General features: G+C 33.1%; 1 protein-coding gene across 4 annotated transcripts in view; it reads right to left on the reverse strand.

Annotated features, from left to right (window-relative positions):
- The window catches only part of ERBB4 (erb-b2 receptor tyrosine kinase 4), a 1,094,545-nt gene that overhangs the window by 666,309 nt on the left and 408,986 nt on the right, over nucleotides 1-19,250 (reverse strand). For all 4 annotated transcript variants that reach the window (XM_078071282.1, XM_078071280.1, XM_078071283.1 and 1 more), the window contains exon 2: nucleotides 12,260-12,411. In XM_078071282.1, the coding sequence (XP_077927408.1) occupies nucleotides 12,260-12,411 (152 nt within the window). The remainder of the gene's footprint in view (nucleotides 1-12,259; nucleotides 12,412-19,250) is intronic.

Here is a 19,250-nt window from a genome sequence, read left to right on the forward strand (position 1 = left end):
ACTTAGTTCTCTGTATTTGCTTGTCTGTCTCTACCATTTGAGAGGCAATAATTTGCCCTATGTCCTCCCCTTTCTTATGGATCCAAGAAAAGTTGTTGATTTTTTAGTCTGTTTAGCCTTTTACTTGTTGTTAAGACGAAGTGGTGACTTCCAAGCTCCTTATATGTGGGACAGGAAACCATTCCATGACCCCTTTTTATGCTACCCCCAACACACACACATCTAAATACATGCTATTCAATCATCCATCATTTATCTCACACTTTCTGTGTGTGTGTGTGTGTGTGTGCGCACGCATGTGCACACTCCAGGCAGGGTGAAAGGTGTTGAAAATATGAAGATAGATAAAATATAGTCCTTGCTCTCAAGGGGATTAGAATCTATTCTGGGTATGTCTGTGGTATTTACCATCTATACCACTCTTTCTGTATTTACAAGGTTTAAGATAGGGACTGCTAACTTACAGCTCTATAATTCTTTGTAAAGCATAGCACAACAAATTACAGACTTGGCAGTCAATAAACACCTGTTTTTTGATAAATAAAAATAAATAAATAAATAAAATAAATATAAATATAAATATAAATATATATAGTAGTTGCCTTATATCAATTTCCCTCAAAACATGTTCTAAGTAACAGATAGGTCATTGACAAATAGTGGGCAGTAGCAAAGCAACATGAAAGTGTCTGAACTATGAAGTGAAAGAACTGGGTTAAAGTGTTTGCTTTGCCCATTAACAGTACAGTCCTGAGAAAGTGATTCAACTTCTTGGAGCCTAAGTGTCATCACTTATAAACAAGTATAATAACACTTAGACATAAGGTTGCAATAAGGAGTGGATGATAAAATCAGCATAGTGCCTTATACCTCTCTCAACAAATCATATGTATCATAACAACCTAAAGGTAACTCTAAAAATGCCTATACATACTGTGTTTCTTATTACAGAGAATATAGTTTTAGTATAACAAAATTCACTGAGAGAAAAACCACTTAACCCAGTTTATCTGCTCAAAGAACAAAAGTTGATTGAACATTTACTCTCATTTGCTCTACACAATATCTACATAAATTGATGAAAATGCAAAGTGTATCCCACAGTCCAACACATTCCTACAGAGTCACATATGCTATCATACAGATATGCACTAAGTACTAAAATACTAATTTTGCTTGGATTGGTGGTGGGGGCAGGGATGGCAATACAGATTGAACTTGTTAGGGTTTGAGGATTTTCCAAAATGAGAAGGGTGGAAAGGCATTCCAGAGAGGAAGAAAATTGCATACAAAAGCATAGAGACCTAAGTTTGTAAAGACTAACTGGATATAGGGGATAATGTTAACAGAGAGAACCTCAGATATTCAAGGCAGGCCAGAGAAGAAAACACTTAAAGTTGTAAAGGTTATATGGCTTTGATCTTCACACAACTGAGTCCACAACCACTTACCCATCCATTAGGTTTTTAATGTATGAGAGTTAAGTATCTAAGTTAACTTTCCCATGTTTCCACTGTAGGTAGCATATTATTTATTATAAACCAAATCATTCCATGGAACATAAATAAAAGACACCATTGTTTCTACTAGACACTAAGGAGAGGAGATTCAATTAGAAAAGTAAATAATGTAAAGAAAAAAAGATGCCAGTGCAATCATTTTCTTCTCCTGACTAAAAAAGCTATAAAGAGTATAAGAATTCATTCTTCTTGTTATTCAATTTACTTATTTATCCATTCCACAAATATTTGCTGAGCAGCCACTATATGATAGACACTCTATTATGTGCTAGAATTCTACAGTGAACTAGACATGGCCTTCGCCCTCAAGGTATTTACTATTTAGAAAAGTAGGCAGAAATTAAACAAATACTTAAATAATTGCCATAAAGTAAGTGCTACAAAGAATCATAGAGTGCTATGAATGTAATATGGGAAGAATTCAATAACATATGGGAGTTAGTAAAGCTTCCCTCAAGAACTGACCTTTAAGAGGAGATTTGAAAATTAAACAGAACTTAACCCAGACAGGAATACGGATATGTATTTTTGTTTGTTGGAGGGGCGAAGGTCTTAGAATGAAAGGAAGGGCAATCAAGCTAGAGAGAGCTTAATATACAAAGGAAGTTGGCTAAGACTGAAAGCTAGCCATGAGTTTTAATGTCATCAGCAATAGTGGAGGACAAGGCAGGGGCCAAATAATATAGGAACTTAATAAGAATTTTGGCCATTGTCCTCAGAGGATGGGAATTTTAAGAAAATAAGTAATATAATCCAGCATATAGCCCAATTTGCTTATACTTTTTAACCCATTTTTCTTTCATGAACTCTTCCCAATGATTCCATGAGATGCTGTCTTTAGACTGTTGAAACAACTCACATTCACTATGTAGAGAGTTTGTACATTTTTAGCTATTAATTATTTCTTAAAAACAACCAAATGTTTGACTTGCAATTTCACCTCTCTGAAAATATAAAATCACTACCATGCAGAACTGACCCTCTAAAAAAGCTTTGTAAAAATTTACTGTCAAGTCTTCAGAGCATAGCTCAATAGAGGCTACCTACGGATTGAGAGAAGAAAGAAAGAAAACCATCACCTCTTACTAAGCATCTACCAGGTGCCCGGCACCCTAATAGGTACCTTTTTTTTTTTGGAAATCCATGTGGCACCAAATTGTTTAAGAGGATTTATTTCAACATTCAATTACATATTCTGATTTCCATGTAGAGATTGAATAGAAATGATTTCAAAGAGGCCTATATTTACTAAAACAAATATCTTAATTTTATCACTTTCATTATATATTTTAATACAATATTTTACAGTTAAATGGGTTCAAATTAGGGATCAGGCAAAATAATTTCAGTGTCTCTAAAAGCAACAGTCTTCACATTTTATTTTTACACTTTTGAACTTTAAATTACACTCTATGTGACTGAAGAGAGACCTTTAAAATTGATTTGGTCTCATACAATATTGTTCATCTTTTCTTTTTTGAAAGAAAACAGTGTTCTATTTTAAGAGTCAGAGAAAAATAAAGCTAATTAAAATGTTCATAGTTATGAATTTTTAAAAGGCTTTATTTGATTATAATCTACTGTTTGGATTTTAGAATCAGAAGGTAGCCCATTGCCAAAATGCTTCTAGTTACTCTTAAAAACTCACATAAATATTATTTGTTTAATGACATTTTTTATATTTTATTCAAAGACCTCTCTCTTTGAATCAAGGTCTTTGCTACTTACAAATAAAGAAAGAACCTTTATACACTTAATTCCCCTGAGCAAAGAGTACCTAAGAATCATAGAGTGAAATGGGTTTGTTACTTGCATATTTCATTAATTAAGGTTAAGATAAGCCTATAAATTCATTATACTCACCGTTTAAGCCAAATTTAAATACCACAAACCCCAGAGATATAAAGGAACACGTTGCACCTGCTCAGCATCCTAATAAATTCATTTTTAATTTAAGTACATTTGCAACAGGGGCATTTTTTTTTCTGGAAAATGCATTACAATTTAGGGACTTAAAAACTTATTTTAAGCAGTTTTCAGTAATAGTCTCTTAGGAACATTATATAGGTTTAATATTTTATAATAATTTGACTCATTCCTAGAAAATGGTTACTAGTTAATGCTTACATATGTAAGTATAAATGGTCACTAATTTATATTTATTATACATATATTTATATATATTAAAATTATAAATTATACCAATATATTTCTTATTTCTATCCTTCTTTCCAATACTCCTTCAAATATTTATTTTCTACTAAATGTACATCCTTTTATAGGTAGTACTAAATTTATTTTGTTTTTAATATTTAGAGAAAACTGACAAATATTTTTTATTTAATGTTTCATTTAAAGGATTAAGAAGAAAGTTTGAAAAATATGCTTATATAACTGCCTAAGCAAAAATATAGACATTTTCATCTTTTATCATGTAAGATTGCTGAAGAGCATCAGGATTTTGAGTCATGTATATTTTCAGATTAAATGGTATTTAACCTTTGAGGAAATTTTGTTTTTTCCCTAGGCCAAGTATAAATTGCATAGCTTTTTAAAATGCAATACAATGTCTATGATTAGATTTAGTACAAAATCAAATTTCAATTTAAAAGCCAGCTGTAAATACGTACATGCAAAATTGCATATGTGTTATATTTAACAGTCTTAAAGCAGCTTTCAGAAACTATCAAAGCTTTGAAAATTCCATTTAACCCAGAATGTCTGCTTTGGCCCAACAGACATGTTTAAACGTTATTCTACTTCCCTTTTGGTATTCCCCATCTCAATCAGCTAAGATTTCTTCATCAAAATACAGCACATATATTATATTTTACCATAAATGTAGTTTCACGTGAAATTCAGAGAAATTAAGTAAAGAGTTGAAACAGCCTTAGTCCAATGTTTGTTTTCTTGAAGGTGCAGTTTCTTTGAACCTGATGATGATTCATTCTAAGTATTTTGGATATTGAACTTCATAGTCTTTTCTTGCCACCTGTCCCAATTAGTGGCATGGAAAGAAAAACTTACACCACAATGTTCAATGAGTAAATAGTTAAAGAATATAAATACTTACTGGGCTCCTTTTTTTTCTCTCTACACCAATGGCCTGATGGGTGATTATTCGGGCTGGTAACTGTCCAATTTGGCTGCCATTTGAAATGGCAGACCTGATATGGAAAGTTTTTCTAACCAAGAGATCGAAAAAGTATTTTAAGGTCATACAGAAAGAACCCAAAACAAAAAAAATGACAAAACAAAAGCCACAGCATTTTCGATGAATTGCGTGCCTTAAAATGGTGAACGTTAGAAAAGTAAGCATATTGTCCAGATTCCGCAGGGGGTTCTAAGTCACCAAATGACAAAAAACAAGATTAATCATTAAAAAACAAAACAAAAACAAAAAAAAACCCAAAAAAACTCCAAGCTGCAGTAGATTTAATTATGAGGCTAAAACTACCTCATACTTTACTTGGAAGAACTAATTAGCTATGGTTTATTGTAGTGTTTTTTTAAAAAAAACAAAAACAAAAACAAATATTTCCATATTCCAGATTGCTCTTTTTTGTCATCTTCATTCTGCTTCAATATTCCATAAAACGTGCTCCCTTCCTCCCTTTTATACAGGTTTCATGTTCATATTGTGAATAGAGAAGTTTCTGAACAACTTTTTTGGAACATTTTCTATCTATATTCCAAAGCATATAATATATACATAAAAAAGAATATAAATATTTGATATAGGAATCTTATTTACTTGTCTACCATTTAAAAGAGTTACAAATATATCACTTATTTATGTTAGGAAGTTATTCAGGAAAATTTAAATTCAGGCTTGTTCTCCCTTACTATGCAGTATGAAATGTGTACACAGCTGAAATTGATACACTGTATTAGAAAATAGTGCACTTACATCATCTTTCAGGTAAATGTGAAAATACAATAAATATGGATCTACTTTATTATGTCATAGATGTTTCATCTAAATGGTGTTTTCCTCTTCAATTTTTTTATGATTCTAAAATAGGACTACTTTTCTCATCCTGATTCCAATCAATCTTCCCAACACAATCTCTGTCACACAAGTCATTCTATCTAGTATTTAATGAGCTAAAACCAGACAGAGGCAATGGTCACCACTGTTTAAAAAAATCTATTCAATAAATTATTTTCTAACCCAAAGGAAAAAAGTACCTTGTAAATTACCTATTTATTTTTAAATATGAATTCTTCAATGTAGCATTTTGATAAATCATGCTATGCAGCAGACAGCTGAACTGAGGCACAGATAGAGTTAAATGAGGATGAGAAGGCTATGGGAAACAAATACAATTATAAAAACCACTCCCTATACTGCTGGATTTAATTCTGGTCATCTGCTTTGAATTGACAAAGGACAATTAAAGGTAGACCCTGAAGCTAGAAGTAGGTTGAAATGTAAATATTTCAGAATTTTATATTAAGCCTGACTGGTTACTGAAAACAGCTAAGGAATAGGTGAAAGCAGAGTTACTCTTTGCAACTTGAAACTCATTACTGCCAAGCATCATCCCTGATTATATTGTAACAGAACTATGCTAACGAAGCCAAGGTCTTCAGTTCCAGTGAGCCAGTCAGCATCTTGTAGTTTCTGAGTTACAGCTTTATCTGCCTTCCTGCAAACATGTGTCCTTACTCAGAAAAGGAACTATGTGTGAGTGTAAAATGAAATAATGTAGGTCCATTACTAGCACTGGAAAAGCAATGCAAATTTCATGTCCAATGGACAGTGGTAGTAAAGCAACATCCTCATATATAAAGGATCCAATATATATCCTAATAAAGGAGGATGATAGCTCCATGACATTATATGATACTAATTATTAACTAAAAGACAAAGATAATATTTGAAATTAAAAATAAACATTTTCTTTGGTAGAGAAAAATGAACTATTGATATGATTTCTAACAAGAAATAATACTGGAATTTTATTTTTAAAAATAAAGTTTTAGATGGCATTATTTCTTATATACCCAAAAAATTCCCTACAGCGCTGTGCCAAATATACAATAAAAACAGCTATTTTTTCCAAAAAGTTTTCTCATAAAATTTATTTTCCCATAATAACATGTGTTATTCATCATCTGAGGGAAGATACATTTAAAACATATTTTCACTTTAAAAATCTAAACTTTCTGACTTTTCAGAGACATCACCTTTTGCTATCAATAACAAAATATTAATGCTGCTACTTGGAGAGATATCTTAATGTATTAATTTATTTTGTATTCATTTTTCAGTAATAAAGACATCTATAACCATTAAGATTTAAGCCTTCTATTCTACATTATAGCATAGAGAGGTTCAATGAATTATGAATATTTTTAATACCCAAGGTCAATGGATCAATTGTTAAAATAAATTTATCTCTTCATAATCCTAATAAACACTATTTCCAAAACAATTTTCACACAACTAAATTCAAGCCACAGATTACAAATTATTACTTATTATAGTAATGGTTAAGGATAGGTATCCATACTTCTCATATATATGCTACATTATGTATTGCACTGCTTTACATTTTGTTGGCACCTAATACTTATTTACTTAAAGGGAATATATAAAATAGAGAAAATAAATGTAAAATATAAACACTGGTAGGTCTAAAAATGTACTTTTTAGAAGTGTTGAGTTATTGAATGCCAGCAGTAGCAAAGACCAATGGAATGGCAAAGGAGAGAAAACTCTCAAGAATTCTAATGAGGGTAAAAGGTCTAAAAGTCCATTCCCATTATTTGCTATATTTCACCTTGTTTGAGAGAGTTCACAAAGTCTAAGACAATAACACAAAATCTGTGATTTTTATGCCTTGCTGTTTTCTATTATGTCTTAACCTTGTGACTGTGATAAAGTACATAGTAAATAAATTTTAGGGCCTTTTTCTAGCCAACTATGTGATGTCTCAGGGGTCTAATGTTAAATATTGTCAACCAGACTTTTTTTTCCCCAAGAAGATATGCAAAAACTTGGAGGTTACAACAAAGCTGGGTGAAAAGGTGCTTATATAGATAAGCACCAAGGTTGATACAAGAAAAGCATCTTGAAAATAATGCATTTCAAAGCATTTCAATAAAATATGTCTAACAAAGATTAAGGAAGTATCTCCAAAACATTATAGGGTGGTTTTTTGTTTGTTTTGGTTTTTTATTTTTATAATATAGAAGTATATCTTCATTTCAAAAGTGTACTTTTTCTGTGTTCTAGTAGATTCAATTATGAGGGTACTAGATGGGATCTTGAGAGATGTACTAGATGGGATATTTTGGTTTTAACAAAAGAAAACAAACGTATCTAGTTTAGGGAAAAAAGAGAAAATCACTTCAAAGTTACTCTCAAGTTCCAGGAGTATCCTATGGACTACTGGCTGTAATACAACCAGTCATCAGAAGAAGACCAGAACCTGGAAATTCCCTCACCAGTAATTTGGGGTGAATGGTCATTCTCTCTTTCTCTGCTCTCTGTCTGTTTCAGTGTGTTGGCTCCATTCTACCGTCTGCACAGCCCTCTCTGACACACAAATGACAAGAAAAAAACATGACTATGTTCTAGTACCCAAATGGTCAAGAAATTAACTGATATAGAAACTCACAGGAAGGGATTCTGATTGACCCAGTGGGTGTCTTACGCCCACACACCTGATCTGTGGTGATGTCATACCGAAAGAACATGAGGAGAGGTAGACATATTCATCTAGAGAACATATAATACACGAAATGGTGATCTATAAAGTATTAAGTTTTATGAAAAATATTCATTTATTTGCCCATTAGGCAAATATTTAATGAAAGCTTATGATATTTTAGGCATTGTTCTAGACATGACTATTCAGATAGTGAAAGAGGTAAACGGTACTGAGGTAAGCTGCTCTCATGAATTATAGAAATTAGAGTGGTTTCGTACAAAACAAATAATAAAACAAAATACAATGAACTTGCTAATTAGAGAAGAAAATAAGGATAAAAGATCTTTTAAAAACAAAAGTAATTTCCTATGTTCTGAAAGAGAGAAATTAATTCCAGAAATAAATTTAAGATCCCTATCTATGATGTCTCTCTAAACACATTATAGGTTTGAGTCATTCTGAGAGGAAGGGAAATTGCACACCTCTGTAAGCAGTTGCTCAGTGAATTACAGTTATATCAATATATTTGAAGGCTATGTAATACATAGAATAGGTTAATGCAAGATTTCTACTCATTCATACAATTCAAAACTTATTGGAAATATTAGCATAATGTAAAATAACTAGTTTTCCTTTACATGCCCTCTACTTATTATAATGAGCCAAATATTGGACAGATTACATACTTTGGAGGGAACCCACTAAGAACACAAATGAACCATAATGTAGTTATCTGGAGTGAAATTTTTATATTACAGTTTTTCCCTGCTCTCTGAAAGTAGAGTGTTTGTATTAAACCCTCCCTACTCTGAAATGGTATTGAAGAAAAGAAGCAATTATCATTCGTAAAAGTGAAAATCCTCTTCAGATTTCTTCTGGTTAGTGAAAACAGGTAGTCATGTAGGTCTTACATAAAAGTGAAGTGACATAAAGCAAGTTTTGAATAGTGGAGAAAACCTGTAAATGGAGAGCTTTTAGCATATTCTAAGGTACAGCTGGAATACAGTAGCATAATGAAGATTTCAGCCAGTTGTGCCTCCTTTTAGGGCTCATTCAGAAAAGTAGTTAGAACACTGACCTGACCAAAAAACAGAGAATGGGGCATCTGGAGAGGTCTGTCCTTGGGTCACTTTCTGGTCTAAGTATCTTCAATCCCCCTTGATGATTTTATCCAAGCCCCAATGGTTAACTTATTTGGATTCTGATGTCCCCTGAATACCTATCTATGGTATAAGGCTTTCTACCTCTCCAATTTAATATTTTATTCCATCCCCAAATTTATCTTGATCCACACTACACTATAGGTTCCATGAAGGTGAGAATGATGTGTGATTTATTTGCATGCATAGGTCTAATATCTAAAGCAGTAAACATTAAGTACACATTTATTAACTCTGACTTCAGGCCTTCTTTCTAAGCCTGCACTTATATTACACCCATTGGAATGCCTTTCTCTTCCATCTACCTACCTTGTAAGCCCCTATTCATCTTTTCATGATTCAATTCAAGCACCTCTTTGATGAAATCTTTCCTGAGTCTTTCAGAATTAGCCATTCCTTTTTTTGCCCAGCACTCACACCTACCATTAAGACAAGACCATACCTTCATTCATATTCTGGCTTCTCATTTCTGTCTTAGCAACTATAATTTTTTATAGATGCATATATACATATTGCATACATTATATATATATACATACACACACACATATATACACGATACTCATGTATAACTCATCTGTAACCCTCTACAAGACTGCAAGATTGTTGAAGTCAAGGACAGTATATTACTTGCTATTGTATTCTTGGCCTAAGACTATCTGTTGAGTGAATACATATATGTGATGACTAGAAATGGCTATTTTCCAAAGGAACAACAGATAAGTGAAACAACAAAAAAGGTGTTATTAGTAAGGAAAAAAAAAACTATTAGAGCTATCTTTACATCAGTAGATAACAATAAAGATATGATCATGGGGTAGTACAAAGTTTACATGAACTTTTAGAGATGCTACTTAGGTATCAACAACTATTTTTTTAAAGAAACAACTAATTCTTGTTTCATGTAGAAACCTTGGTCATACTTATTTTATTCTTTCCCAAATCTGTTTATTCTATTGTCTTACTTTTTACTCAAAATGGTTCTTAAAAAGGTAGAATATCCAACAATATAGACCATGTTGGTCAAAGATCTGTAGGTTACTTTCCTATTTCTAAATATTACAAAATTGACTTGGATCTATTTTTTGATCACTCTCTTCCTTACCTTATAAGAGCTTAAGAATCTTAAAATTATAAAATATATAATAATCATAACATTTTATGTTGCTTATTTTAAAGACTGCCATTTACAATATCCATGACTATTTTTTGTTAAGCCCGTGGAATCTTGTTCCATGTACAGCAAAGCCAAGAAAACACAAGAAGAAAAACAAAGATCTTAGACTGCCTTTTAAAATTTTCTCATATTATTCTGATTGAATAAACTATTTAACCTATTTCTTTTCCCTGATTCAGAATTCAGACCTCAATTTTCCTTTTCTGTCACATCATTGAGCTTCTTGGCATTTCTAACCAAATCAGCTCATATGCCATCAAAATCTTATTTTGATGTTGAAGAATAAAATCTATCTGAAAGTAATGAACACAGGTTAGAAGCTTGTAAACAAATTTTAATAACTAATGATGCATTCCTTTGAAGTGGCTATTCTAGGATAGCTTACAAGTATTCTCTTCTTGAAACAATAGTCCAAAAAAGAAAAAAAAAAGTGTTAAGCTCTTCTAAGGCTCTCACATTCTGGAACTTAGATAATTTTTACTATTTATTTTTGATAAACAAAAATGTCATAACTAAATTTCATAATTATTAAAAAGTTTTGACATATAATTCATAGAACCAGTGCTCTGCTAATCAAGCAGCAGAATACGGAAATACCTTCAGTCCCTATACTGATCCTAGCATGATAGTCATTTTTATAAACAGGTATCATAAGCTTCATAGTGTTTTATTTTCTGAGGTTGTAACCCTTCTAGATATATTTGTTTTGTAAATTCAAAGTATTTAAAAATCATTGCCTTTTTTTTTACTACTTATCTAAGTGCAGAATTATTTAAATTATCATAGTTCTTTAAGTAATTCACTATATCCCAAATAGTCTACTGTATCAGTATTTGAGACACTTTTGTCTTGATTTACACAAGACAGTACTCCTAAGAAATGTGTAAATACTACTGAAAAAATCAAATCTATTAGAGGGATGCTGTTATTTAAAATACATAATAGTTCTTATATAAAGAATAAATTCATAGCTATGCAGAAGACCATATCTCTCTGAAGTTCAGATTTTCCTATTACCTATTCTGGTTAAAGCAAAACATAAGAAACTGAAGCCACAAAGCACTGATAGTCTGTTTAACAGACTAAGGATGTAAATGAGAGCCAAAACAAGTTTGCAAAAGGACTGGTTGTCTCTGAGTAACTTTATATATACACATATGCATTTATGTGTATGCATATATCAACCTACATAAGTACTTATAATTCCCTGTATCTAATTTAACTAATTTGTGGGTTTTCAAAAACAGATGTCATTTTTCTTCTAAAGATAACAATATTAGTCTTATTATGGTAATATGGAGTAGTCTGAAATTTCCAAAGTGACAGTAAAGGGACAGAAAGTGAGATTACTAAAGTTACCCATTCTTATCTGATTGGTCCTCTGACTCTCCTAGTCCTCAGCCTAACAGTTTTCCTCTTGCCTGCAAATCAGAAAAAAAAAAAAAAAAAAAAAAAAAACCAGACTTGCTGGATATCATGTACCATAGGCTGACAGGATCTTTTATCAGTCTTAGAGTAACAGTAACTGCACTGAACTCAAGGTGTCAGTCATGATGGCATTGTTACTCTTGTTCTTTTCCTAGGCATGCCTTGATAACTCTTATCTTCTGCCTACAGTCATGGTCCCTGCAGGGCAGAAGAGCATCACCATCAAGTACAAGCAAGCTGGTCTGTCTTTATGCATTGTGACACCACTGTCCACTCACAGAGAAGAGAAGAGAAAGAAAGAGGCAGCTTTACCCGCAGAAAGGAGAGGTCCCGGTTGTGCTCGATGCTGGTTATCTCCAGGTTGCCCATGACTACCTCACAGTTCTCATAGTATTTGCGCAAGGCTCGATACTGCTGCTCCAGGTCAGAGAGAGAGCTCAGCTTGTTCTCTGTTCCTGCACACACTGCCAAGACAAGAAGATACAGGGGAAGTTACATAACCTCTCCATGACATGCACAATGACAATGTCTCCCTCAACTCTCTAACCCACACACTCTCCTTTGTTTCCCCGAATTAAAATATTTTGAATGTCATTAATACCCATAAACTACGTAGATATAATATCTTCGCTTTTATTTTTCCCCAGCTATATTATGATATAATTGATACATAACAGCATATAAATTTAAGGTATACGATATATTTGATACACTTACATACTGTAAAATGATTACCACCATAGCATTAGCTAACACCTTCATCTTGTCCCATAATCGCCATTTCTTTTCTGTTATGACATTTAAGATCTACTATGTTGGCAACTTTCAAGTATATAATATAGTATTGTTAATTATAGACACCATGCTATATGTTAGGTCCTCAGAACTTACTCATCTCATAACTGCAAGTCTGTACCCTTGATCAGTATCTCCCCATTTTCCTCACCCCTAAGGCCCTGGTAACCACACTCTACTCTGTTTCTGTGAGTTCAGCTTTTTTAGATAAGACAAATAAGTGATACCAGTTTTATATTCCTAAATTGCATGCACGAAGTACAGAGACTAAGAAGGCAGGGGTTCCAAAGAAACGGAGCAAAGACTGAAAATTAAAACAATCACATTTGTAGTCTATACATTTTAAACATATGCTAGAAACAGAATACGTTACAAAATATGAGCTTTGATTGATATCACTTGGGTCATCACTCTGTATATTTCATTAGTATTCTAAGGTATAATGGATGGATATAAAGGATCTCAGTCTGCCTTCTTTGACAGCGTGAATCTTGAGTCTGTTCACAGGTGAGCACCGAGTATACACACATGTGTGTTCTTTACTTTCTGTCTATGTTGATATTTTCCTTGTCTTCCAGAAGTCGGAGTTTTAGTTATTACTTCTCATGGTTTCTGTATCTACCTACACAATATCTTTATCATTTAATACACCAACTCATCTTCAATAGACTGAAAAAAAACCTATATTATGAATCTTGTAATAATAGTATGGAAAGTTGAAATGGATGTGAAATAATCTTCTTTGAGGAAGTTACATAATATATCCAAATTAAGGCAAGTTACAAAGTGTAAACTTTGAAGAGAACAGAGCTGTGTAATAAAGGCATATGAACAGTTATATGTTAGGCACACAAATGCTTTGGTGGTATTTAAGGGAATGGGTTCCAAGCAAATGGGTTTCCATACACAAAGGAAAAAAAAAATATCTAGATGGATACATTCCAATAATTAAGACCATCTTAACAACTGTTTTGCCTACTAACACATCAAAAATAACAAAAATCTAAATCTAAAAGTCTTGAAGAATAATGTAGGGAAGCTCAGTGCTAAAACAAACAAAAAAACCATAACCTTTTCTTGTCTGGATGTCTAAAGTTCCTCAAACAGTAAATTATCTAGAAATATTCTTTTAAAAGTGGAATTGTGTCTTTCTAAAAGATGTACTGAAAGCTAAACCCCTGGTATCTGTGACTATGACCTTGTTTGGAAATAGGGTCTTTGTAGATGTAATTGAGTTAAGATGAAGACCTTAGGGTAAGTCCTAAATCCAATATGATAGTGTCCTTCTTTTTTTTTTAATATTTTATTTCATTTATTTGATAGAGACACAGCGAGAGAGGGAATACAAGCAAGAGGAGTGGGAGAGGGAGAAGCAGGCTTCCCACTGAGCCGGGAGCCTGATGTGGGGCTCGATCCCAGGACCCTGGGATCATGACCTGCGCCGAAGGCAGACGCTTAACAACTGAGCCACCCAGGCGCCCCATGATAGTCTCCTTCTAAGAAGAGGAAAATACCATGTGGACACAAAGACACACAGCGGCGGGGGTGGGGGTGAGTGCAAGAAACAAAACAAAACATGTAACTATAGAGGAAAAGATACAGCTGCACTCCAAGGAATGACAAGAATTGATGGCCATCCCTAGAAGCTAGGAAGAGGCGAGGGAAGATTCTACCCAGTCGCAGAGGCCCTGGTGACACCTTGATATTGAATTTTAGCCTCCAGAACTGTGAAAGAATAAATTACTGTTGCTTTATGGTTTGCGGTACTTTGTTACAGCAGCTCTAGAAAACCAATACATAATCTTTAGACTGTTTCTGAAATTTAACATATAAAGAAATATTAAAAATCATTTCCTCTCTCTAGGGTCCTGTCAGCTTGTCACCTCCAAGCTACTCCCCCACCTTCTCCCTTTGTGAGTGCCAAGTCTCACACACACCATGCTGGATTTCATTTGTTGCCTTTGAGAATGCAGTTTTTGTACAGTGCTAGGGACAGAGGCAAAGACTTCTGGAATCCTCAATATCCATTCTCTTCCTCCTCCAGAGTAATAAACTACACAACCTTCAGCTGGGCATGTGGCCACCCCAAATAAAGACTTCATTTCATTGCTTCCCTTGGAGGTAATGTTGTATGACACTTTGCCAGAACTTCATTTAAAACATGGCTGGAGCTGACTTTGCCTCTTTTCTTCACATCTTCCTCCAATATGCTGCCTGGAATGGGGATGGGATGGCTAAACCTTGAACCACCATCTTAGCCCATAAGACCTAGGGACACACCCTAAATATTTGCTGAAAAATGAGCTAAAATGAACCAGGGTTTTCAAACAATTAAGGTTTTACATTGCTTTATTATCATTAACATAAAGATAATGGTGAATTTTGATTATAGCTACTAAAATATTACACAGAGGAAGGATTAAATTCTAGTTAAGTTATATGCTTTAGACCTTAAGTAATTTTTACTATTTTGTCTGGTTGTTTGACTAACTTCAATTCAGAATGAAACTACAAAATCATTTTTTTTTTTTTTTTTAGTTTTTATTTACATTCCAGTTAGTTAACATACAGTGTAACATCAGTTTTGGATATAGAATTTAGTGATTCAGCACTTACATATAACACCCAGTGCTCATCACAAGAGATGCCCTCCTGTTTTTTTTTTTTCTTTTTCTTTTTTTAGAGAGAGAGAGCCCCTGTGCAAATGTTGGGGGAGGGGCAAAGGGAGAGGGAGAGAGGAGGGAAAGAAAGAATCTTAAGCAGGCTCCTCGCCCAGCATGGAGCCTAATGCGGAGCTCAATCTCACAACCCTGAGATTGTGACCTGAGCCAAAATCAAGAGTCAGACACTTAACCACCAAGATGCCTCTACGAGGGCCCTAATCCCCATCACCTATTTCACCCATTCCCCTGCCCACCTCTCCTCTGGTAACCATCAGTTTGTTCTCTATAGTTAAGAGTCTGTTTCTGAAGAAACTAAAAAAAATAATTCTTGATCATTTGAACATTTTACTGATTCTGTGGGAGGTTCACTTATTAAGACTAATAAGCACTAAGAAAAAATGAATTTCTGTTGATAAGCACAATATTATTCAACATAAGAAGGAAAACAAGAAGTGATTGATTCATGTACATGATCCTTATCAGCCAATATCAAAGTCCGGCCTTTTTCTTTTTCCCCAATATACTGTAGAGACTCTCTAGGAAACACCCTTAATCCATAATCTTTATTTTATTGCTCCTAGCAAATTTACAACAAAATCTTTATGAACTTGTAAAATGTCTGTTGAGAAAAGGTACTATGATATGGGTTTATGAAATATAGATTTCAATTATTTTAAATTCCAATGAGAACAAGCCTATATTTTAATACAACTACTGATGGGGAAATTATACATCGATTAATAAACTTGCTGCACTACTTCTAAAATATATACAATGCCACATTGCAACTTATATACAACTTATGTTGTACAAGTTTCTTTCAATTGGAAATAAAACCTGTACATTAATATCAATATATAAAAATCAATATGCAAACATCCAAATGAAAAGTTTTCTAAAATATTTAGATACTCTGATCTTTTCTGTAGAAACTTAAACAGATTTTGGAAGAAACATTTATTCATATAACTGTAATAACTAAGTATTTTTCCATGTTTCTCATCCTGTATACATGAAAAAAGTTATATATTATGAAATTTTTATTAGTTATTAACTACTATTATAATAATCTCTTTACATAAGAAACCCACAAAGGCTATAAACTCTTTGAAGAGTGGTGCAATTTATTAATTTTTTTTTTTGTATTTGCTGAGCTACATAGCACAGTGATTTGTAACAAATTATCATTTAATAATATGCATATACTTGCTATAAAAACAATAACTGGTATTCAGAAAATAACTCTCAATTCAGAAAAGTTTCCATTGTTTAATAAATGATCAACTGTGTTTTGTATATACCATATGAAAACATAATATTGGAATGAGTATGTTTAGAAATATTTTTCAACAACAAAAAATCCTCCAATAAACAGAAAATCTCATTAATTAGAATATTCTCCAAACATCCTGGTATTTGGAGTTTTTACTATACACAGTTCAATTTAGGAAAATTTTTGTCTCAGGGAGCCTTTTCTATATATTTATTTTTGATTCAAACTGCTATTTATAATGACTAGTATGCTCTTCATAACTTTCATCTTGAAAGGCAGACTTGATTTAAAGAGAACTAGTTTGGACGGATGCATAAAAATCATTTGTGTTTCTCTTCATGAAGCCTTCACTGAAGGAAACCTCACAACTTCCATTTGTCAATCGATTTTACCATCAGGCAATGTATACAAGACAATGCTTAAACCATTAAGTTTCATTGATTTCACAAAGTTGTTTATCAAACAGAATTGAAAAAATCTTCCTTACCAGCCAAAACAAGTTTAACAAAATTCAGTCCCTTTTGCCAACACTATTATGAAGTCCTTAAAGTATAAACCTATAATACTTCAAGCCTCAAAAATCCTGAATTTACGTGGGCTTCCTAGAGTTTTCATTCCACCGTAACTCCAGCAGTAGAGCTGTATGTGAGGCCGTAATGAAATCACCAATGATTCTATTTGGTATTGATTCTGCCTCAAATGTAGCTATAGTTGCAAACATGGGCTTTTTATTCCTCTTGATTTAAGATCTATTTCTCACAGTGAGTGAACTACATAATCCTTCTTCAGTAAAAAAAATTAGGAATATAATTAGGAGCTTGAAGGGCGCCTGGGTGGCTCAGTCGTTAAGCATCTGCCTTCAGCTCAGGTCATGATCCCAGGGTCCTGGGATCGAGTGCCGCATCGGGCTCCCTGCTCGTGCGTGTTCCCTCTCTCGCTGTCTTTCTGTCAAATAAATAAATAAAATTAAAAAAAAAAATAAAGGAATATAATGAGGAGCTTGTAACAATATACAAAGGCAGGTTAACAAAATTGTCTGATTCAGGGGGAAAATACATTAGAAGTGGAATGACAAAACATTAACAATATCCATATTAATACTAAAAATCAATTGCTGCCTCCAGGCTTGTTATGGCTATGGAAACTAGCCTTCCACTTACTACACAAGATAGACAAGTGAGTAAAAGCAATCAATCAACCAATGAATCAAATTTTTGCCTAACTTTCAAATCAAATGCCTATATGAGATATGAATTAAGAAAGGAATAATTATTTATTTAGCATCTACTGTTGACCTAGTATCCTGGAAAAATATATATATTGATTAAATGTGGTTGTACAAGATACATAGTAAAGAAGCAATGAGTGATAATATATAAATATATATGTATAAATGCCATACATTGTGTGGGAATGATTCAGGGACTGTCTGCATAAAAAATACATATGTGGTAACCTGATAAATTTTCTAATTTTTCTATCTGATTTAATAATAAGTACTTTCCTTTTCAGAAGCATTAACATAATAAATATGCTTTAGTTTAATGCACGTTCTTGGGCATTTAAAAATCTGGAGCTATAGTAAGTCTCAAAAAATAAAATATTTTTATTTAATTTATTTTATTTATTTTTATTATTACTATGAAGTAGCCAACATTTTGGGTCACTATTAATGAGTGCTATTACAGTTACATAGAGATTGTGAGTTTGGGCAGCCCTATGTTCAAAATATATCTGCAAATAAAGCCAAATTTGCCACTTCCATTACTATAGTCATTTAATACAAGTCACTCTTATCTTTCCCCTCGACTTTGACAGTAGGCTCCTTTCTGATTTCCTGGATTCCCTACATGTCCTGATTAATTTACTCTCCGCACAGAGTCCAGAATGATCTTTTTAAAAACATAAATCATTCACATCACTCCCCTACTGAAAATGCTCATTGGCTTCTAATCATACTTATTATAAAATCCAAACTTTTCAACATGGCCTGGAAGAACCTGTATTCAGGTCTTTGCTCAAATGTCACTCCTTCAAAATAGCCTTTCTAAGATAAGTAGCAGGTTCTCATACATCATGCTCTATCTTCTTCGCCTTCTCTTATTTTTGTTTTACTGCTATCTGAAATTGCATTGTACATTTTGCTTGTTTACTTGTTTATTATATGTCTCTACGTTACAATGCAAGCTGTGTAGGAGGCAATCCCTTTGTCTGCTCAACACCTAAAAGAGCAGGCACATAGTAGACTTTCAGTCAATATTTGTTGAGTAAATAAATGGACTTTGGAGTCACTAAGAACCGCAACTGAGCCAGGATCAAATATGTTGGTTTTTCCATTTTTAAAAGCTGAATGTTGAACTTCGTCAAGTAACTTCACTATTTAGAGTCTCTGTTTCTATATCTATAAAGTAAGATTTTGCACCATTTTTAATAATAAACCCAGTTTAGGGGTTAAGAACACAGGGCCTAGAGCCAGATGTCTGGCATAAAATCTAGCTCAATCACTGGCCTACTATTTAATCTTGGGCAAGTTACTCAGGCTCTGTCATTCTATTTCCTCTTGTGTAAAATG

Source organism: Halichoerus grypus, chromosome 4 (assembly GCF_964656455.1).
Source record: "Halichoerus grypus chromosome 4, mHalGry1.hap1.1, whole genome shotgun sequence".
NCBI lineage: Eukaryota > Metazoa > Chordata > Mammalia > Carnivora > Phocidae > Halichoerus > Halichoerus grypus.